The 22,775-nt window shown below is 41.1% G+C and overlaps 1 protein-coding gene across 2 annotated transcripts in view; it reads left to right on the forward strand.

Annotated features, from left to right (window-relative positions):
- The window catches only part of VAPA (VAMP associated protein A), a 42,253-nt gene that overhangs the window by 12,048 nt on the left and 7,430 nt on the right, over positions 1-22,775 (forward strand). For both annotated transcript variants that reach the window (XM_084620014.1, XM_084620013.1), the window contains exons 2-4: positions 10,302-10,454; positions 18,293-18,396; positions 21,946-22,026. In XM_084620014.1, the coding sequence (XP_084476140.1) occupies positions 10,302-10,454; positions 18,293-18,396; positions 21,946-22,026 (338 nt within the window). The remainder of the gene's footprint in view (positions 1-10,301; positions 10,455-18,292; positions 18,397-21,945; positions 22,027-22,775) is intronic.

The following is a 22,775-nucleotide window of genomic DNA, read 5'->3' on the forward strand; positions in this document are numbered from 1 at the left end:
ACCGTCATAGTCTCTGTCATCATTAGGGAACAAAGATAGCGCAAAAGCTGCTGAGAGATCTGGAAGAAAAATTTGAATGTTTCCGAAGTTTATTATAAAATATCAAAAGGAATATGCATTTGAACTGTCACAAATAGGAAATATGGATGAAACACCGATGACATTCGATCTCCTGAGCAACAGAACGGTAATCGCTGTTGGTGAGTTGTACTTAAAACCACTGACCATGAAAAAATCCATTTTATGGTGGTTTTATCATGTTTGGCAAATGGATCAAAGCTCCCTCCTGTTATTTTTAAAAGAAAAACTTTGCCTAAAAACATGACATTTCCTACTGGTGTCATCATACATGTATACAAAAAGGGATGGATGGATGAAAGTGGGACTACTGAATGTCTGGGAAAAGTGTGGAATAAGAGACCAGGAGCACGTTTCAAGAAACCTGCTATGCTCGTTTGGGACGTGTTCAGGGCACACAAGATGGATGAGGTGAAAAATGAGGCCAAAAATATGAAAACTACTTTGTCTGTAATACCTGGAGGCTTAACTTTTCAGTTCTACAACCGCTTGATGACTGCCTGAACAAACCCTTTAAAGGCAGGCTACACAAAATGTGGTCTGAATGGATGTGCTCAGGCATGGTGAAGTTGAAAAAAGGCAGGAATCTTGTGAAGCCCGAAATCAGTCTGGTCACCCAGTGGATCAAGGATGCGTGGGTGTCCATTCCCTTGGAAATGATAGAAAAATAATTTAGGAAATGCTGTCTCAGCAATGCACTCGACGGGTCAGAAGATGATGACACAACAGAGACTGATGATGAGAAGGAATCTGAGTCTGAAGATGGCACTGCCGACATCTACAATGACCATGCAGGTGCAGCTGTGACTGAAGCCGAGTTTAATGAACTGTTTGGTGAATCAGAGACTGATTCAGACTTTGAAGGATTTTAAGACTTTTTAAAGTCTCATATTGTTCTAAGTTACTTGTTTTAAATATCCATTTACTGATTTTAAATATTGACTGTAATTTTGAAGGCAAATACATATTTGTTCAATTGTTGTTATAACAGGTTTTTCATTAGATTACATTAAAATAATTCTAGCAAAACTTTTGAGTGTTTGTTGTGATGCCAGCTTTTAAAATATAGCAGTTGGAAAACCTTGGCTCCCAGCCTGTCAGGGTAAGCCGCTGGCAGTTTGGTAAGTTTTGTTTACTTGGAGCATCTGCAGGCACGGAGCCCCTCAGCTCCCAGTGGCTGTGGTTTGCCGTTCCCAGCCAACGGGAGCTGTGGGAAGTGCCACCACTTCCCGCAGCTCCCATTGGCTGGGAATGACAAACTGCAGCCACTGGGAGCTGAAGGGCTCCGTGCCTGTGAACGCTCCAAGTTAACAAAACTTACCCTAATGGGCCAGGAGCCAGTTTGCCAACCCCTGAAATATAGGGTCGGCTTATGAAAGGTCATACAGTTTTTTTGCTATTTTTACCTATCCATCTTGGGGGGTCGGCTTATAAACGAACGAGCTAATGAACGAGTATATACAGTAGTTTGGCACCAGGGCCATAATAGTTGGTAGTCTGAGATGATTAAAATGAATTTTTGATTCCTTATATGTCATTTTAAGAATTGCTTTCCTGTTGCAGCAGAGGCTAAAAAGATGTATGAAAACTAGCCTGGAAGCTTCATTTTTTTGTGAAGGCACCTATGCCTTATGGTACTGCTTATTGGACATGTTGAATAAACTTGAAACCTTCACTGTGCTTCAGCCCCACCAATGCTGGCTGTTTTGGTAATATATCAGGTGAAAACCTATCTTTCATTCTCGGTGGTTTATCCAGTTTTGCTGTACTAGTCTGGCATTCTTTGTGTGGTTTCTAGAAAGAGAGTTCTTGTGAGTATCTCTACTTAGTTCATCCGTTATTTGGTTTATTTAGATTAGGCAACATGTTGCAGTTCCTGCAGTAAAGGATCATGCCATAGCCAGTACGCTACTGAAATATAATGGTTGATCACCTATACTTAGCAGTCCCTGACACATGGCCTTGGACATCGCTTGTTTTATTAAACATTCACATTTAGCTCTTGGAAGAGGAGAATATTTTATCAGTGTAAAGTTTTGAAAGACTTATTTTCTCTGTCCCACTGTATCCCCGGGGAGAATAAGAGTTGTTCAAAATTTTAAAATTTTCTAATTGATATGAAGTCATAATATTCAGTAGGAATAACATTGCCATTAAGTGAAAGTAGGATGTGAGTTTGGAATTAACAAAGAGAGATGTGGACCTTTAATATAAATAATTGAAAATGAGCCTCAAAGAAAACTTGTCACTCCGCTAAATGGATGTGTGAGGAATATCTTTCAATAAAAAAGAACCAGGAAGGTACAGCAATTGAATATAAATCAGGCTTACTGTCTTGTGCTTTTAAATTCTAAAGCTAACTTAAATTAAGACTTAAGTAGTTCTGGCAAAAAGTTACTTATTTTCTCATCAGGTATTGGTTTGTTTGGCTTATAATCACCCTCCCAAATTACAAATTTTAATTTTAATTTCAATTTCAACGCACCATAATATTGTATTTACACAATAAAGTGTAACTCTTGATTGTGAGTACCGAAGCACTTCATTAGAGTTGTGCTGAAGTGTAAGCATGCATAGTTATAATAATATAAATATTTCATATCAGCTGGGATAAAGTAGTTCTGCCCCATGATGTTTCAAATTACCATCAGCTATACAGCGTTGTTTGAGTACGTATGATCTTTTGTGTATTAAGTGGTTAATGTTGTACTCATTGGATTCATCATGCCACTGACACCATCAACTGAATGTCAGGTTTTGGACCAACATGAGGTTATAAACTAGGATTCTTTGAGTGGGAGTTTATTGCTCTGTCTGGTTTGAAACTGCTAGGCTTCTTCCCGGCTAAGAAGCTGGCAAAAAGTATCTCTTTAAAGATTTTTTTCCCCACAGTGAGGTCTGTCAGTACCGCCTTCAGGCATGCCTGGCAAACTACACTGATTTTGCTTCTCAGTGTTCTACCTCTGTCAGAGGTAGACAGAATCTCTCTACAGGTTAAAAATAGAGCTCTTCCCACTCCTAAGGGAAAATCTTTGGCAGATCCACTAGCAATCTGCATGATGACTGACAGCCTGTCAGGATGGAGAGCTAGATGGAATCTTATATAACACATGGCAAGTGGTGTACTCTTCTGAAGTCCTAGTCTAGAATCAACCTTCCGGAATTGTGAGCATGCAAGTGTCAGCTTGTTTTCAAAGGTGCTCTGAGTCACACATTTATGAGGAGAATGATATAACTACTACCATAGTTTAGCTCATGTCCAAAAAGAACAAACAACAAAAGATTATATTGCAGATCTTGAAATACCTGGATTTGTGACTCAGAGATATCGATAGGCTGAATGGCTCAGTCATAATGAGCTGGAAGTGGGAGAATCAGAGTTAAACCAGCAAGTCTTCAGTCAGATTATATAGAGTTGGTTCCTTCCGCAAGAGACTCATGTCGCAATCCAGTTCATAGGGAAGATAACCAAATTCTGCAAATATTTTTGCTTAGAGACTACAGTGGATGCACTACCACTTCCCTTATCTGATCTGCAGTGATCCCTTTTTACTGTTACCCTTTGCATCCAGATGGTCAGAGGGTCATCTTGGCTTGAGTTTTGGTTGGTAATCCTGATTTCCTCTTCTGGCCCGCATGCCCTTGCCTTCCCAGATAGTGTGTCCTCCATGAGTTAGTACTAATCTCTTGAGATCTCATCTACCACACGCCTTTGACCTACCCAAACCTGCAGTGTATGAAGCTTGCCTGGTGGAAACTGAAACACCATGCCTCCTAGAGCAAGCTGTGAAATACTGTCAAGTTGCTTGATTTCCTTGTTAGATCCAGAAAATTTTCTACTTTTGGCCATCCGTAGTCTTTCAGGAGGAAGACAAATCTCTGGAGATCGTCCATGAAGGGCACATCTCTTTAAATTGTTTACAGAAGAATCTGAGTTCCAGGTTCTTGAAAGTGCAAGTCTAAGCAGCAAATAGTAGGTATCACATTCTTTGCTGTGTCATCAAGCTGTGCTTTGCTGTGTCATGTAAGGCCCTACTTAACTTGTGATATTGCAGAAATTGTGGATTCCCCAATATTAGGTTTTCACTGCAGTTTTGACAGTGGGAGTCCCGCCATTCATGCAGGTGACAGTAGGAACCCTGGCTGCCCTGTGGCGGAGAGCAGTAGTCCCTGCTCTCAGCCCTGGGCCCCCACTCACATCCCCAGGTGGCCAACAGGAAAAAATCATGGAAAAGTAATTATGGACTTTATTACCACAAAATTGTTTAATGCTATCTCTATTCTCAATGTGATCTGTTATTTTACTTTCACTCCTGGGGGAATTCTGTGGCACTGTATGTGCGTGTGTGTGTGCATATTTCATGTGCTGCATATATTTTTAATTTTTTGTGTGCAGAAAATAGCTTCTGCTGAAAAGTTGCTGCAGTTCCGCATTTTGCCTGAGGTGCTGTGATGCTAGAACACAGCAGCTGCTTCTAGTCAGTCCCAGGTAAAGTAGGGAAGAGAGAGAGCCTGCCTTCTTCACAGTGCCTATTGGGCCAGGTCAGGAGACAGGCGATATGGGGAGACAGACAGCATGGCGCTGCTGAGGCGGGGTCAGACGGGCTCATAAGGGCTAGTGGGGGAGGACAGAGACTGGGGCATGGGTTGAATGGGAGTGGAGGTGTAGGGCCATGGGCAGAGGGGATTGGTCGAGGGAGGTTCAGGGCCACATGGGGACGGGGTGCAGGGACACATGGAGATGAGGGGAAGGGGATAGCTGAGGGACACTTGGGGATTGGGTGGTGCAGGGACATATGGGGATGGGTGAGGGGGTGTAGGGCCACATGGGGACGTGGTTGGCTGAGTGGGGGCACAGAGACACATGGGGACAAGGGAGGAGGGTTCACGGACACATGGGATGGGGGGAGTGGGTGTCCGAGTGGGGGTGCAGGGACACATGGGGACAGGAGCAGACATGCCTGACTGAATGGGAGAGACTAGGGGTCAGCTAGGGTCTGCATGGGGGACACTCCCTAACAATCCCTACCTGCCCTCCCAAAAAAAAAACACCTGTTTCCCACCTATACCCAGCAGCCCTCCACGTTCACACCCACTTCCCAGCAAGTATTTACCTCCCCATCAGCTCTTCCGTTACCCCTGACTCCCTCAAGCCTTTGCATTGCTTCTGAGGGGTGCGGGAAATATGGTTCTGTACTGTAGGTTAAATGAACTATTACTCAGTTCTGTAACAATGTGCCTAGTAAGGAATCTATTTGTCAAAAACATTTCCTGAATCTTTTTTGTTGTCTGTATTGTTAGACATATTTGCTGACAGGTATTTTGAAATAAATTACCAAAATAATTGAAACTGGTGTGATTATATTGTGTTACGTTGAGAAATAAAATGTGCAGAATTTTGCAAAATTTTTAATTTTTTGGTGCAGAATTCCCCCAGGAGTATACTATGTCCTTTATGGTTAATGGCCATTTTATGCAATATTACCTGCCTAGGCATAGTGAAACATATTATGGGGAAAATTACGCAGGTGCATAGTTTCCTGAGGTGTAATTGTTAATGCGTTTTTTTTTATAAGTGAGACATCTTCTAATTCATCTTTTGTTTTTCCTCCTGTTGACACTGCTATTGGACATCACATTTTAATGGGTCTGCAAACTTTCCCTGTGAACAATAGGAAAATCTCTTACCTGAAAATTTCTTTTAGTCTAGTAGGAAAGTCTACAGATATAATTTACTCAGGACTAGGATTGTTTTGAGGGAGAACTAAACTGTTGTGCTCATCACCATTTTCTGTGTGTTCACAAATACATATATGTTCCAGAAGTTTGGGTGGAATTTGAAGTTGTTCTGAAATAGCAAGTGCTATTGATTTCTCCTTTTAATAACTTCTGAATTAAACTTTAATGAACATAACTCTTTGGAAGTATCTTTAGCTGGCTGGGTCTTCAGCTAAGTTGCCTCTAAGCTGCATGGCCGTGTGGCAGGCTGTAAAGGGCTGCGCAGGCACGCAACCACAAGGGCCTGGAGAGGACAAAAGTAGGGGGTTTGTGGGGAGGGGAGCAAGTTGGCCCTGGCTCTGCTGCTGGTGGGTAGAGGTGCCTCTCCTCCAGAGCTACTGCTGATGGGGAGAGGGCCTGGGGGGAGTTTTCTGGCCCCAGCCCCGGGGCTGCTGCCAGCAGGGAGAGGGCTGGGGGGAGTCTTCTGGCCCCAGCTCCAGGACAGCCTACACGCCAAACCCCTCATCCCCAGTCCCACTCCAGAGCCTGCACCCCCCTGCAGTCCAAGCCCAATCCTCTGCTCTAGACCTGAGCCCTCTCCTGCACCCCAAGTCCCTCATCCCTGGCCCCACCCCAGAGCCCTCACCCCAACTGTCTGCCCCAGCCGAGTCCCCTCCCACACTCCGAACCTCTCGGCCCCACTCCTGCCACACATGACCTCCATATTGGTGCACATAACAAAATTCATTCTGCACATGGATATAAAAAATAAGAGGGAACATTAGTCTTCGGGGTGTTGCCTCTCCCAGCCTGCCTTGATTGATCACTCTGGTTTCTGCCTCCTAAGAGTTCTAAGCATTAGAGAGACTAGGGTGACCAGATGTCTCGATTTTGTAGGGGCAGTCCCGATATTTGGGTTTTTTTCTTATATAGGTGCCTATTACCCTCCACCCCCATCCCGATTTTTCACACTTTCTATTTGGTCACCCTAGGAGAGATCAATTTTAATGGTTCTGCAGACTTTTGCTGCCAAAAAGATTTTCTTCCTGTCCTGTTTCTCTTTTCACCAGAATAGAGTAGAACCAGGTCTGCACTAGAAACTTTTGCTGATGTAGTTTTGTGGTTTAGGGGTGTACATTTTATTGTGGGGTGTTATTTCAACACTGGCAAAACCCCTAGTGTAGCTGCAGTTTGTGCTGGCAAATGTACTTTATGCCTATGTAGCTTATTTTACGCGCCAAACCAGGATAAGCGCTTTTTTGTTTGCAGGTTAGATTGACTTAAATCAAAGTGGTTTTAATCACCTAGCAGGAAACCTTGATTTGAATAATCAATTTTAATCGTGTTTTGCATTTGTAATTTTTATTATTTTCCTAAAGAAAAATTGATTCTCATTAGTTGATAACCATTAGAATGTATTGATTTGAAACTAAATATAGCCTTTACACTAAATTTGGTGCTCCTTTTTGCTAGTCAGGATGATACACTGTATGCACATTTACTTCATCAGAATATAACAACTTATATTCATTCAGATTCTTAACTTTTACTTTTTTATTATGTTTAGAAAATGGTGAATGATACATTTCGTATTTATTAGATTTTTACTTGTTTTGTGTCAAGCTCTGGATGGAAATTCAAATTCAATTAAAATTCACAATTTTTTATTAAATAAAACGACTTTAAAAGTGCTGGATACACAAGAAAAAAGTTATGAAAATGTTTTACATTTAATATTGGCTTATTAAACGATGTATTACCTATAGTTAGTGAATTGAACTGATTGTTTCTGGTCATAGCGTCTTGCAAGGTTTTAGAACTAGAAGATCTCACATTCTCACATCTAGTTTTTACTAGTCTTCATGCTGGAAGAGAAAAACAAACTTTCCTGCTTTTTCAACTCCCAGTTGGTTTCTTAACTTTGAATGAACTGGTGATTAAACTGAACTAGTTGAATAAATTGAAATGAAGAAAATACTCTCTTTGACCCTGCAGAAGAGGCTACTGGTGTCAAAAGCCGGTTTAGGACTTCAGCAAACTTTGATTCCCGTTGCTTAGTAAATGGCTTCCAACAGTTCAGTGGTTTGATTTGCTTTAAAACTTGGCAGGAAACATTTATTGCTTAATAGTAAAGTTTGTAATTAATTTTAAATGATTTAAATAGATTATAATTTTAGGACTTATGTAGCTTGTCAATTTCAAATTTATTTTTAAGTGGGTCTGTTTTTAAAAAATAAACTTGTATTTAGTTTAAAAAAAATAAAATGTATTTATATTTTTAAAAAAATCATCAATTTTTATTCACCCTGTTTCTGCTATAACCTGCATCTGTGCTAGGATGATATGCTCTTATAACTGTATCCGTATACCTTTTCTAGTAGAGATATTTGGAACTAAGTCTGACCAAAACTTCTCCGCACACCTGTGATAAGTATGCTACAGCCAGAATGGGAAGATCAGGGCAGTCCTGGTCCTACCACTACGCACAGACCTCTTTAACCACCCAAGAGTGCACTTGTCATCATCGATGCACCTGTTGTGGGCCCACTTTCCCTGCCCAGATTTCTCTGTGATGTCAATGTGGTATGAAGAATGATCTTCAGCTGATGACAGAAACCAGTCTCATATAACTGACCCGACCACATGTTTACCTGGCTTTGGTTTGCCAAGCTACTCATGGGCCCTTCTGAATCAATTTTGAACGAGCCAGGGACAATGTGCTGCCAGCCTTCATGCTTGGGGCTGGCCAGCAGGAGGATCCCAGATGCAGCTGTGGACAAAGACAGAGAATGTCTCACATGACTGACTGCCGTCTTACCAGTTTGGTGGTGGCCTGAGGGTTCTGCCCTTCGCTGATGAGGCTGCTGCAAATTGGCTTTGCAAGCCCCGCATCCAATAAGATGAAATGTAGACATGGTTGAATTGGAAGCCTCTATCCATTCCTCCCTCTCCTGACCCTTGTCGTCAGCCGGTTATCAACTCCTCTCCAGTCACTCCTGTGTAGGGTGGTGCTGATTATTCCCTCTGAACCAAGGATTCAGATTGAGGGTTCACAGGATCATAGCAATGAAGGACGTGCCATACTGATAGTTTAGTGGGCCATCTAGCCCAGTATCCTGTCCAGTCGTGGCTAATACCAGTTGCTTCATCTAGAGGTGCTGGGAGATTCCTGTTACAGAATAACCTACCCATTGGGGAAAGTTTCATCCCTGATCTCAGGGCTGGGTTATATCCTGAAATTTGAGGGGTTATAGCCTTTTACTTTTCGTCTTTATGTAATAAAAATGTTGTTCTTTTTGTGTGTGACTGTTTGTTTTAACTATGGTCAGTTACAAAAACTAAAATGGAAGTTGCTTTAATTTCAGCATTTTCACAGTAAATTGCAGTAGGATTTTTAAAATACCATTAAAGAGCCCCAGAGTAGTTTTGATAGCTAAAAACTCTGCATGTGAAATTTGGTAAAGAGCAAATTTCATATACATAAAACCTTTTCAATAAAACTATAAGCAGGTATCCTCCCATTCAGTGCTTTTGCTATCTTGCTTTCCCACAGCTTGGGGCCAGTTAACCTCACTTGTGCTTGGAAAATTACAGCTTCCTCTCCTCTCCTCTCTTCATGCCATTACTACTAGGTGCCATTTGAGGATGGTCTTTGCTTGAAGAGAAGGAGCTTATATTGCTAACACTGAAACTACCTCTTTGCTTGGCCACTTAGTCTAGTCACTTCCCTCATCTAGAACTGTAGGGTTTTTTTTTTTTTGGCAAACATAGTGTTAATCTAGAGCTGTGTGGATAAGCATGGAAATTGAATTCTCTTGTCCACATGATAGGTACAGTGTGGGCAACAGCAATTTAAACATTTCTATCTTCTCTGCCAGTTTTTTTTTCTGCCTGCATCTGGAAAGACCACTTGAGAGTTAAAGGATTAGTGTCTCTGCCCATTTTGTCCTTGGCAACTCTATCGACTGTCAACCAGCGAGCAATTAATGCATCACAGTATCACAGAATTTTACCTATTATGACTTAAACATTTTACTACTCAAGTGTAACAAAGCTATAGAGAGGTTTCTTAAACGTAAATACACATTGCTTCTGTTCCTAAGGAAAAATACTGCCATAGTTACTTTAACACTTTGACTATCATATGGTATTTCAAGGAAATTGTGGGAAAATAGTAAGTTTGCTGAAAATGTTTTCTTTTCTGTATTAGCTGTACTATTTTTAAATAATTTGAATCCAAACTATGACTAGTTTGAATTACAGAGATGTGCACTGACGAGTGTGTGTGTGTGTATAGGTGTATATTGTCTTCATGTAACAGAGTACATGTGGGGTCTGGCCATTTAACAGAAAGAGTATGTACCTTGTTGCGTGCTTTGTAATTGTTAATGTTCTTAGAAGATAGTTTTTGCTATCAGAAATTATATTTAAGAGTATTCAGGACAGCATAAGCAAGTGTTTTTCTTAAAAACATACCTTTTTTTTAAAAAAAAAAAAAAAAACAGGTCCCTTTACAGATGTAGTCACTACAAATCTTAAGCTACGAAACCCATCAGATAGAAAAGTATGTTTCAAAGTGAAGACCACAGCACCTCGTCGATACTGTGTGCGGCCAAACAGTGGAATTATTGACCCAGGATCATCTGTAACTGTTTCAGGTAAAAAGAAGTTTGTTGTGCAGCTTTATAGTTCTGATTCTCTTGTTCCAAGCTACTACATGAAACACTTTGCCACCTATCCCTTACAGAAACTATTGCATAACATCATTAACTATGTTTTTTTTAAAGGGTTGTTGATAATGAATTGTTAGTACAGTCTCTTCAGTATCGTTAAGCTTGCAGGTGCCACCACAATAACTCGTACACCAGAAGTTAATATATGAAAATGAAAATCCTGGATACTGAAATATTTAGCTGTCTGTTACAAACTACCGTAAATACTCATTCATAAGCTGAATTTTTTAGTAAAAAAGGGAAGCATCAGAGAAGGGGGTTGGCTTACGAACGGGTACAGAGAGTGGGAGAGGCGGGACATAGCCCCCTTTCCCCCCCCCCACACAGAGGGAGCAAGGAGAGGCAGCAGAGCCAGAAGGGAAGAGGTGGGGCCAGAGTCTCTCCTCTTCTGGCCATGCTGCTCTCTCCCCAACCTCTGAAGCAGCTGCAGCTCCGGGGCTGGCAGGCTGCGACCGTGCCACCTGGCCTGCCAGAGCATCTCCGTCTGGGTCAGAGACATCCTCCTGGCCCTCCCCAGGTAAGGTGGGAAGGGATGAGATGGGGAGGGTGTGGGAGTCCTGGGCTAGGTGTGGGGCGGGGAGGGGTCACACGTAGAGGGGTCATGTGGGGAGGTCCCAGATTAGGAATGGGGTCATATGGGGGGTGGTCACAGGGGTTACTCCCCTGAACCCTAGTTTCCCTCTCCTCCCCCCCCCAAAATTTCCCCACCAGTTGCTGTCCTGGCCCCTCAGGGTAAGCCGCTGGAGGGCTGGGACATTTTGTTTACTTAGGTTTACCTCCGTGCCTGTGGACGCTTGAGGTAAACAAATGGTCTTGGCCCGCCAGCAGCTTATCCTGATGGGCTGGGATCCAAAGTTTGCCAACCCCTGAATTATAGGGTTGGCCTATGAATGGGTCATAAACATTTGCTATTTTTACTTATTCATCTTGAGGGGGTCGGCTTCTAAACGAACCAGCTTATGATCGAGTATATATGGTACTATGTTTCTGACTTATTTTGGACAAGTTAACACATGACCCTTTCTGTATAGGTGGGTGTGACATGAAAAAAAAAATGTGGATCAAGATCAGATTATGCAGTAAGAAAGGAAATGGAAAGGTGGGATAGTGTGGGAAAGAGATGATGGGGGAGACTGATTTACAATCTGTTATAATCACCCATGATGAGTGTACGGAAGCAAGAGGGGAAGGTGGAAAGGGTCAGAGAAAAATTAATGATGCCCTTGCCCAAGAGAGGCATATTTTTGTTTATGTGCCCTCGGCTTGTAGTGGGACATCACTTTATGGCTGTGAAGTAATTACACTGTATTTGATATTTGATATAGTTAATGGCGCTTTAAAAATTAGGTGAAAACTTAGTTGATTGGATCATATTCCATATTTAAAATGATTAAGTGGACCGTATAATCAGCTCAATCACAGCATCACAAATCCACTGTGCAATAACTATCTTTTCCAAGTTATTTAGGTAGCCTAATGCTTTCCATTTATAAAAGGTTCGTAGTCTTTTCAAACAAGCTCTGACATGTCCATAGTTTTCAGCAGGCCTTTGAAATCCAGCAGAGGGAGAGCCCTGGGGCCAGACAGTGCCTTTTCTTTCTCCCATGAAAATTGGTTTGGTTTGGCTCGGACAGTTGTTTTTTTTTTCTTGTTGTTTGAAAAATTACCATTGCCTTTCTGCTACTTGTGTTGTCAGCAAAATTTTGGCAGCCTCCCAAAATAACTGGACGTGTGTATTTTGATCTAAGACTGGGTCCATGTTACCGCCATAGTAGCAGCACGCTGTACTGAGAATACTGGGAGCAGGCTGCCTCTCCAGGATCTGGGGAAAGGGGTGGACTCTCCCACGAGTGAGCAAATGGCTCTGGTAGCTCACACCGCATGGGGAAGGAACTTCCTCATCTCCCATGAGGGAAGGGAGGAAGAGCCAGGTTGGCTCCTGACCACTTCCATGGACCCACCATATGGGTCCAGCTTATCATTCTTTTCCCCCTCTCCTAGACTGACTTGGTTATTTGGAAGGGGTAGGGAAGTAATCCCTTGCTAGGTGGTGTTCTAGGCTTGGGCAGAGCCATTCAGGCTCCTGTCTTGTCCTCCTTGGGGCTTCCAGAATCTGGGCTGGCCTTACCATGAGGCAAACTGAGGCAACTGCCTCAGTGCCAGACTGGGGGGGGCGGTGCCGCTAGGACCCAGAGTGTAGATTTGTAATGTAAAATTGTCTGCTGCTGGTGTATATGTATTCTCTCTGCTCTAGATGCACAGAGATGGTGGAGTGCTGTGCTGGAGGAAGGAGGGCACAAGAGCTATAACAGGCAGGCAGGAGAAAAGGTGAGAGGGAATAACAGAAAGCAGCAGGAGCTGCAGGGAGAGAGAGGAGGAGGAGCCTCTTATGTACCTCTCTAGCACTCCCAGGAGCCTGGACTGATTAACACGAGCTTCTCAGGGAGCTTCCTGTTTCCTGCTGCTTCCCTGAACCCACATGAGGAGAACAGGCAGACAGCTGAAGTAGTAGGAGCCAGTTAGTCCCTTAAGACGCTGATATCTTCCCTCACTCTGGCCCTGCTACCAGCCTGCTTATTTGTCCCCTTCAGCTGAGTGTTGAGAGCCACTATAGCTGGCACAGAACAGCAGTCATGAGTGAAAGAAGAAAACGCCCCTCTGGGGCAGCATTTAGAAAAAGAAAGAAAGCAAAGGAAACTTTTCTATCTAAGCAGGAAGGAGCTCTCCTGAGATACAGACACAAATATTCACGGTGAGCCTTCCGGCCCCAGTGAGGATGTGAGTGGTGAGGAGATGCCTGATCTTCCAGTTAGAGTGCAGGTGACCTGGCAGCTACTGCAGCATCCATATCTCCATCTCAAATTGATGTAACCGTGCACATTCCTGAAGAAAAGTGTAGATCAGAGAAGAGTGTGGTGGAGGTGCAAGAAACAGCTGCTGCCGAGATAAGTCTAGGTGATCCAGGACTGTGGACCCACTTGAGCGGTAGCCTGAGGGACTTCCTTGTACTGCATGGGTCACAGCAAGTGAAAAACTCCATGTTCCCCAAAGACAATGAAAATAGAAGTTTCCATCCAACACATTACTGGTGTGAAATCCCCTATGGTGACACAGTGGAGAGGCCATGGCTTATTACTCAAAAACCCAGAATGCTGCATACTGTTTTTGTTGCAAACTGTTCCAGTCTAACCTTCCAGCCACATTGGGTTCTACAGGAACAAAGGACTGGAAAACTCTGGCTAGAAATCTGGCATGCCATGAGAAGGCAGCAAATCACCAGAGAGCATTCCATAGGTGGAAACAGCTTGAGATGAGACTAAGGTTAAAGGCCACCATAGATGATCAGCTTCAAGAGAAGATTGCATCAGAGTCTCTTTACTGGCAAAACGTTCTGAAAAGGCTCATTGCCATGGTGAGAATGTTTACAACTCAAAACCTAGCACTGCATGGCAGTTCAGATCAGCTGTATGTGCCAAACAATGGAAACTTCCTTAAAATTGTGGAGCTGATGGTTGAGTTTGATGCTGTACTCCAGGAGCATCTAAGAAGAGTCACCACCCAAGAAATGTACACGCACCCCTACCTTGGAAAAACAATTCAAAGTGAGATCATACAATTACTGGCAACAAAAGTCAAACAGAAGATTGTGGCAGGTCTGAAGTCAGCAAGATGTTACTCTGTTCTTACTGCACACCTGACACCAGCCATATGGAGCAAATGACTTTAATGGTGCCTTTTGTTACAACAACAGAATCTAGTGAAAATGTTCCTGCAGTAGTGACTGTCAGAGAGCATTTTTTAGAATTATTGACATTGATGATACAACAGGAGCTGGTATGACAAATGTGCTTCTTAAAAAGCTGGAAGATACGGGAATTGCGATAGCTGAACTGAGAGGGTCAGGGTTACGATAATGGTGCCAACATGAGAGGAAAGAACAGAGGAGTGCAGACACGGATCCAAGAGTTAAACCCTCAAGTTTTTTTTTTGTCCCATGCAGTTCTCATTCATTGAACTTGGTGGTCAGTGATGCAGCATCAGCTTCTAGTGAGGCTGCTGAATTTTTTAATGTAATTCAAAGCATCTGTGTATTTTTCTCTGTCAACTCATCAATGGCAAATTTTGAAGCAACATCTGGGAACATCCTCTCTGACACTGAAACCACTGAATGCCACATGATGGGAAAGTCGAGTGGAGGCGATAAAGCCTATCAAACACCAGATTGGGAAGATAGATGATGCCATAGTTGCCATTATGGAGGGTAATGCTATGACAGGAACTGTTTGTGGGAGAACAGTGGCAGAGGGAAATGGAATCACCAGAAACATACATAACTTCAAATTTCTATGTGGCTTAGTGTTGTGGCATGATATACTGTTTGAAATAAATGTTGTAAGCAAGAGACTCCAAGGTGTTAACCTTGAAATATCTGGAGCAATGGAACAACTGGACAAAGCAAAGTCATACCTACAGTCTTACCGGTCAGATCAGGGATTTCAAAACGTTCTGAAGAGTTCACAGAAGCTGGCAGAGGAACTTCACACTGAAGCTATTTTCCCACCCATTCAAGAATACAAGAGTCACCGAAGAAGAAGACCTTTTGATTACGAGGCACGGGATAATCCCATAAGAGATCCCAAACAACAATTCAATGTTGAATTCTTTAATCAGGTGCTAGATTGTGCAATACAGTCAGTTGAAGAACGTTTCGTGCAGCTCAAGGAACACACGAGTATATTTGGGATGTTGTATGATATTCCAAAACGCCTCACTATACCTGAAGAAGACCTACACCAGGGCACTAGAGACAGTGTTGACACATGATGACATGGGCGATATTGATGCGAGTGATTTAGGTGGATGAACTGAAAGCCCTTTCAAGATACATTTCAGCAGGATCAACTCCAAAGGCTGTTCTGGAATATATGTGCACAAATAAGGTGACCACCCTCTTTCCAAATGCTTTTGTTGCTCTGCGCATACTTCTAACACTTGTTGTAACAGTTGCCAGTGGACAATGCAGCTTCTCCAACTGAAGTTAATAAAAACACATCTATGCTCCACAATGACACTATCTCATAGAGCATGAGCTGGCCCAGACTGTGGACCTTCAGCAGGAAGCAGTTCAAATCTTTGCAACCAAGAAGGCATGGAAAGCACCACTTTGATTATTCAAACAGATAAAAATGCCAGTGTTTACTACGCAGAGAAGAAAAGTTACATTTACTGTTCAGGCATTTGAAAGTTAAGTGTTACTTAAAATTTTTGAACAAGGCATTTTAAGTTGTTAGTTCTCCTTTACTGGGGTAGGTAGCAGAGCAGTACCATGAGAGGAGTAGAAAAGGAAGGAAGGCAGAATTGAGACCTTCCAAAGTTTTGGCCCAAGCGAGGGGGCATGAGGGCGTCATTTTAGCTCCCCGCCTCCGGTGCCAAAATGTTGTGGGCTGGCCCTGTCCACAGTGTAGCAGGGAAGCTGCCAATGGAACAACTAGAGCAGCTATTTTTCTTCCTCCTTGTGGTGTGGCAGGAGCCAGTGGCGGAGCTTCTGAGAAACAGCAACAGGGATGTGGGGAGCAGATGCTCAAAGCACTCCTGATTCACGTTGCTAATTATGTTGGTGCTGCTTGAGAAGTGGCTGAAGGAGAATGGGGAGGCTGATTCAAACAGTGCTGTTTAAAAGTTGCTGAGTACAGTTCATGGGGCAAATTTTTAATTTATAGTCAAATACAAATTTTCTTCTTAACAGTTGTCCTTGAAGAGAAGAAGTTGGGCTGCTGTTATGCAAGAGGTAGCTCACAGCCCATAGAGTTTCTTCAGTGATTCCTACGTCTAGACCAACAATTTATGGTTGAGCTAGAGCATTTCACTGAGACACACCTTGAGTAAAAGACTCCCTAGGTACATCTGCTTTGCCCAAAAAAAGACAAAAACCCAAGACCCCGGGTCAGGAGTCTGAGAGCACGGGTCAATTGACTGGGGTCATACTACAGGACTAAAAAGTAGTTCCAGCCTGAGTGGGAACATCTACCCTGCTATTTTTAGTTCCATAACGTGAACCCAAGTCAGTTGACTCAGGCTCTGAAACTCACTGCTGTGGTTTTGCAGTTTAGACGTATCCGCTAAGAGTAATGGAGAACTTGTCTTATTTCCAAGACTGTGCTAACTTCACCTTTCAGCCATTTTATCTCATTATGCTGTTGTCCTCTAGTATCAGATATCTTTTCCTTGGGCAGTCAGTTTATAGATTTGTCATCAAGATTCCACTTGACCTTTTCTTTAGTAAATTAGGTTGAGCTCCTTTAGAGTCTCATAGTAAGGTGTCTTTTCCAGGCACAAATCATCCTTCTAATTCTCCTCTGAACCTCTCCAATTTTTCAACATCCTTTTTGAAGTGTAAACACCAGTACTGGACATAGTATTCCAGCAGTTGTTTCACCAAATGCCAAACACAGAGGTAATATCACACTTTACTCCTGCTTGATTCCCCCAGTTAATACAGTCAGGTATTTTAATAGCCCTCTTTGCCACAGAATCACACTGGATGGTTGTGTACAGTTGGTTATATACAATGACCCACAAGTCCTTTACAGAGTTGCTGCTTTCCAGACTCTAGTTCCCTATTCTGTAAGTATGGCTTGTGTTCTTTGTCCCTAGATGTATTGTCTAGGATTTGGCTATATTAAAAGGCAGATCTCACACCATGTTGCCAAATGTGTTAAAGCTTGAAAGAGAGCCTTGCACCCAACTCTGTCAGAAATTTTTATTTAAATAGGATTAAAAACCCCCCAAATATTTTAAACCGTCTGAACAAAAATTTCTTTACTTCTTGGTTGCTCTAATTTCAGTCGCTTATCATTATTCTAATCCTATTAGGTTCTCAGTCATCCATAGAAAAACAGGGTGGTGAAAACTTTATATTTCTTTATGTAGAAACAAGAAATGTCATCACCATTTTTTGGGTGATAGGAAGGTGGGAAACAATCATTCAGACTTTGTGAGCCAAAGATTTCTATTTTAAAAAGTTACCCCCACTTACAAGACATTGGTGACATAGCCAATGCCAGAGAGTGTCTGCATAGTGTGGATCCTCTTTTTACATAATATATTTTTAAATCAGCATTTTGATTCTAGGTATGGAATATGGTTGAACTTACGGGTAACCAGCATCAAAGGAGAATGGGCCAGTACCTGCTTGTCTGCCATTGTACTGTCCTCTCCAGAGAGGAAGAGGCAAGCTGGCCCAGCTAGCACCCATCTTCAGAAAACTCTTTGGAGTAGATAGTGATTGTAACTACCATCATGTATATTTGGGGTCTGTTGTCTTTACATTCACTTAAATTACAATATGTGTTTCTGACTATACAGACAGCAAATTATGATCCCTTAGTTTGTATTGCAGAGGAATTAAAAATGGATTGAAGGAAATTAAACTTTTTTGTTCTTTATCTTAAATATTTTCTGGTACTGGTAGAAATTAAAAAATATTCTGCCTGTTTTTAGTGTTGGATCAAAACAGTTTATTATAAATATGGGCTTTAAGTGTTGTAAATTCTAGGATTTATATAATTGTAAGACTTGTTTCCAGTTGACAGCTGTTGCTACAGTGTATTCCTCCCCACCGCACTTCCAACACTTCATTTGCGTTGTGGCTTTGTTAATGGCCAGTCAAGTGAGAACTGAATTAAAGCTAAAATCATTTAATGCAAGCATATTAATCATCAGTTGAAGAACCATGAATAATCTTATATTTCGTTTTTGTACAGTAATGTTACAGCCTTTTGACTATGACCCAAATGAGAAAAGTAAACACAAGTTTATGGTACAGACAATCTTTGCACCACCAAGTACTTCAGATATGGAGGCAGTGGTAAGTAAACATATTAACATGAATATGCTGCCTGCTTAAAATTCAGTTTCTGCTGTAATAGATAAACATGTTATGTTCAAATATAAGTAATTCTTACTCTGGAACAAAACTCAGACATGTTCTGAAGAACTCTCTGACTACTGTGAATAAATGATCCAAGGTTTTGAATCACAAATGCATAATCATGTCATTAGTGCTTGTGACTTGCTTAATGAGTTTTGTTTGAAAGTTATTTATGGGGGCTTGGTGAATAGCAGGCAAATTGAATGTGAATGACATGCAGATGAATTAGTTTTGGGTATTACAGCATGGACCTACTGATCCTTGCAGTCAGTTAACAGACAGTAAACAGGGTTAGTGTGAAGGACTTCAAAGAAAGTGTGAGGTGGCAAGTTCTAACATGAGAATGGCATTACTGGATGTAAAAGAAGTTCAGCTGGGACAGTCTAATGGGAATCAAAATAGTCTAGTGGAGAAGATAAAGCCTTCTTCTATAGGAAGACTATGAAGGCAAAAATATGTACAGACTACAAACTCGCTTTCTATTCTTGTAGAACTAAACACATACCTGAGGTTGAGCTGACATACATGATTGGTGGGATATGTACCCTTTAGTCTTTGAAGTACAGGTATTTTCTGGAAAGCAGTGCCCTTACATGACTCCAGGCACTGTCTTCTAGGAAGAAAAGCCACCATGACAGATCCAGGAAGTGGTGGATGGTCCATATTTCTGGAGATATTTGTTCCATTACTGTTAATTCTGAAGGCTCTTCTAACCTCAAGGCCTCAATGTCTCCTTCAGGAGACAGAGTCCCCAAGCCCCAGTGATCTGGTAACCATGTGCCTTCAGATTCAGAGGATGAGTCTGAGGCTCTTGCCACTGGTGCTGGTTCCAAGAACTTCCTTGGTCAGCCCTGGTGCACTCCAAGATGATCATCTGGGTAACTCAGAGTACAGAAAAGGGCAAAGGCCAGAAACCAGGTTTCATAAAAAATTAAATTCACTAGGGCTCAGCAGGCTTGTACTGTATCTCCTTTTCATCAGAAACTGAAGAGTTCAGTATGGCCTCTTTTCATCAGAAGTAGTCATAATCCACCAGATTTTGTTAAAGCTTCTGGAGAGTTTAGCCAGAATCTGCCTCAGTGGAGCTTCCTGCCTGTTTTTTGTCTCAACACCATGCTCTGTTGGATCCTGGTTGCATGGATTATTGGCATTATCCAGGAAGGATATAAAAATCCACTTCAGAAACATTATTTTAAATTATCACCCTTGAAAATATAGTAACTCTCAATGTCCCTCTGCTCTAAAGCTGCAGAAAATTAATCATTTTGGTTGTAAAATGCTGTACAGCCAAGTTTAAATGCCTCTGGGAAAAAAAGAGGGGGAAGGGATTTTATGGAATATGGCTTATTCAAACTGATTCTGTTTATCTGTAATGCTTTCATCTCTTAAGAACATTTCAGAAGCCCTCTTAGTGCAAGGCAAATCACAAACCTCAGATCTGTTTCCACCTCCATGGAATTAATTACATGCACATACCAAGTACTGTTGCTCAGTTTGGACTCTAGCAGAAGTCAGTATTTGGAATAGCCTAGGGGTGCATGGAGTTTTACAGACATTTAATGTTACAGAACTCTGTCACTCTTTAGGAGCTTTTCAAGATACCTGTTTGTCTTCCCTTTAGCTTTTTTTTTTTTTTGACAAATTGATTAAAACTTGCACAGTTTTTAATAATATATATGTATTTTAAAGAGTACCTCTCTTATCCACATCACCATTAAATTACCATTTTCAAAGTGTTCACTTTGATTATTAAAAATTGTATGTTGTCTTCATTTTTTCTTTAGGCATCCCTTGAGCATAGTTACCTGTAATGGCTATTTTTTGAAGATGAACACCTCAACAGATTCTTCAACCAATTTCATTTCAACAGAATTGAGTGATTTGTAACTGGTTAATGTTTTACTGTTTTGAATATTGTTCCCTTAAGAATAATTTGATCTCCAATTCAGAGGGAATTGGCTTGGCGTATTGGGCCATTATTCGCCGCAAAGTGGCGCAAGATATGCCCATGCTGGAACCAGCAGCTCAAAAATTGATCACAGGGAATTGCTCTGTGTTCCTACACAGCAGCAGGAGACCCAAGGGCAGTTATTTGTTGAGGTGTATATCTTTGTAGTACAATTACAGGTGAGTAATTTTAAGTGTTTCAAGGTGGAGGGACATGAAGTAGCCACCAGAAAGCTAGATTGTTGTCTGAACCGGTTTTCTGTCTGGGCAGGAGTTTATACCAAGCAAATTATAACAACTTTGAAATATTAAATCTGTTTCAAAAAAATCAAATGCCTATGAAAGACACACTGTGTATTTAAAGTGGACATCCAAAAAATTATCTTACATACTATTTTCCTCAACTGATTTATATAAAATTTACACCGTTAACAGACATTAATATAGACAGACATTGTTAACAGACATCTGATAGGAATATCAGATCAGTGCTCAGTAATGCTTAATATTATTAGTGTCCTGAGATGCCTTTATAAATGTTCTTTATATTCTATTTAACAGGTAAGTCAGTATGTAATACCTCTTTGTGTTCATTAGTGTGTCATAGTAACACTTATATCTCTTTGGGAGTGATTTGACTAAGCTCTGCCCCCTAGTGGACATGTACAATTTTTGAAGATGTTCTGAATCTTAAAACTTGTAGGGGGCCATCTTTGTTTACAGTTCTTAGGAGGAAGTCTTGAGTGTTTTTAAACTTTAAAGGCTTACTTAGCCATAAAAAGGGTGTTTGGCAGCAGGAGAGGGTTGGGAATAGTTATGGATGCTTTCAAGAATTGCAGCTGACATCTGGAACTCAGTAAGTCTAAGACATATTTTAGGTGGCAGTATTTTAAATGTCAGTTGTCTGGAAGTAGGAGATATTCCAGCCTTTCTTGTAGTTGGGTATATTTGACAGTGTACTAAAATTAAAAATGTTTATCAGCTGCTATGAAATATTTCTATAGGCCCAAACAGTAATGTATTAAAAGCTGCAAAATGGTAATTAGTTCAGAAATTTAGGGTAAGGAGAACTAATTTATTCATAGATTCCAAGACCAGAAGGGACCACTGTGACCATCTAGTCTGACCTCCTGTAGTAATAAAATTACTCTGAAAGGTGTTTTTGAAAATATAGAGTCTTGTTAATGAGATAATACTGCCATTATAAAATACAGTACAGACTTTTTTCTGTATTTTAGCAAAACATCTTTTAGTTCTTTGCTTTTAAAATCAAGTTATTTCATAATGTTGCATTCTGTTCTTCATCTTTATTTCTAGACCTTAGTTTTTGCACATCTCTATCTTCCATTATTCATTATAATTTGTAGAATAATGGTGATGAGAATTGTTTAAAAGCTAGAATCTGAAAATTGTAGCTGAAATAAAAGTAATATTCAGCTTGAGTATTGAGAAGGTATAAAAGCAAATCACTTAAGAAATACTTGCATTTGGTGTGCATGAACCTTGTACATTAAATAACCATAAAAATTGTCATTTTAGTGGAAAGAGGCAAAACCGGATGACCTAATGGACTCCAAATTGAGATGTGTGTTTGAAATGCCCAACGAAAATGATAAACTGGTAAGTCAGAAACTAAGTGACGTTATATTAGCCTTTTAAGTTCTTGCAGCAATTTCAGTTTATCTTGGATCTGAGTGTTTTTAAAGATGCTATGTAAATAAATATTGTGCTGAATGTCCCAGATACCAAAAGTAAGAAAATTAGCAAACAGGTAACCTTAATTTTAAAAAAAGTGTTTTCTTAACCCCTAAACACATTGCTAGCTGGCTTTTTGCAGTCTTTCACTATGTGATATGGTTTTACAAAACCTGAACATGCTCTTGAGATAAATGGTTAGCTCTGCAATATTGGAGCCATATTTTTTAAAAGCAATTGAGCTTACCCCCATACTATTCTCCATTGGGGTTCCTTGTATTTTTACACCTCCGTATAATACAGGCTATGTTGTCTAATGCAGGAGTGTATTTGTCATCTAACTTGAATAGACCTGGAAATAGGGGAAGGAATGGAAATTTAATATTTATTTGACAAGTGTCCCTCTTTTATCCTATAGCTTTTATTTCGTATTCCCACATATTCCCCTTTTACTTTAATTAACTTTACCATTCTGGTGATGAACTGAATGACTTAGTATACAATTAGAGAGACAAGGTGGGTGAGGTAATATCTTCTGTTGGACAAACTGAGTTTGACCTGAAGTAGAGGTTGGTGTAGCTCAAAAGCTTGTATTTCACTAGCAGAAGCTGGTCCAATAAAAAAACACCTACCTTGTGTGTCCAGTATTCCTGGGACCAACATGGCTACAACAA

Source organism: Lepidochelys olivacea (genome assembly GCF_965140295.1).
Source record: "Lepidochelys olivacea isolate rLepOli2 genome assembly, chromosome: 2".
Taxonomy (NCBI): domain Eukaryota; kingdom Metazoa; phylum Chordata; order Testudines; family Cheloniidae; genus Lepidochelys; species Lepidochelys olivacea.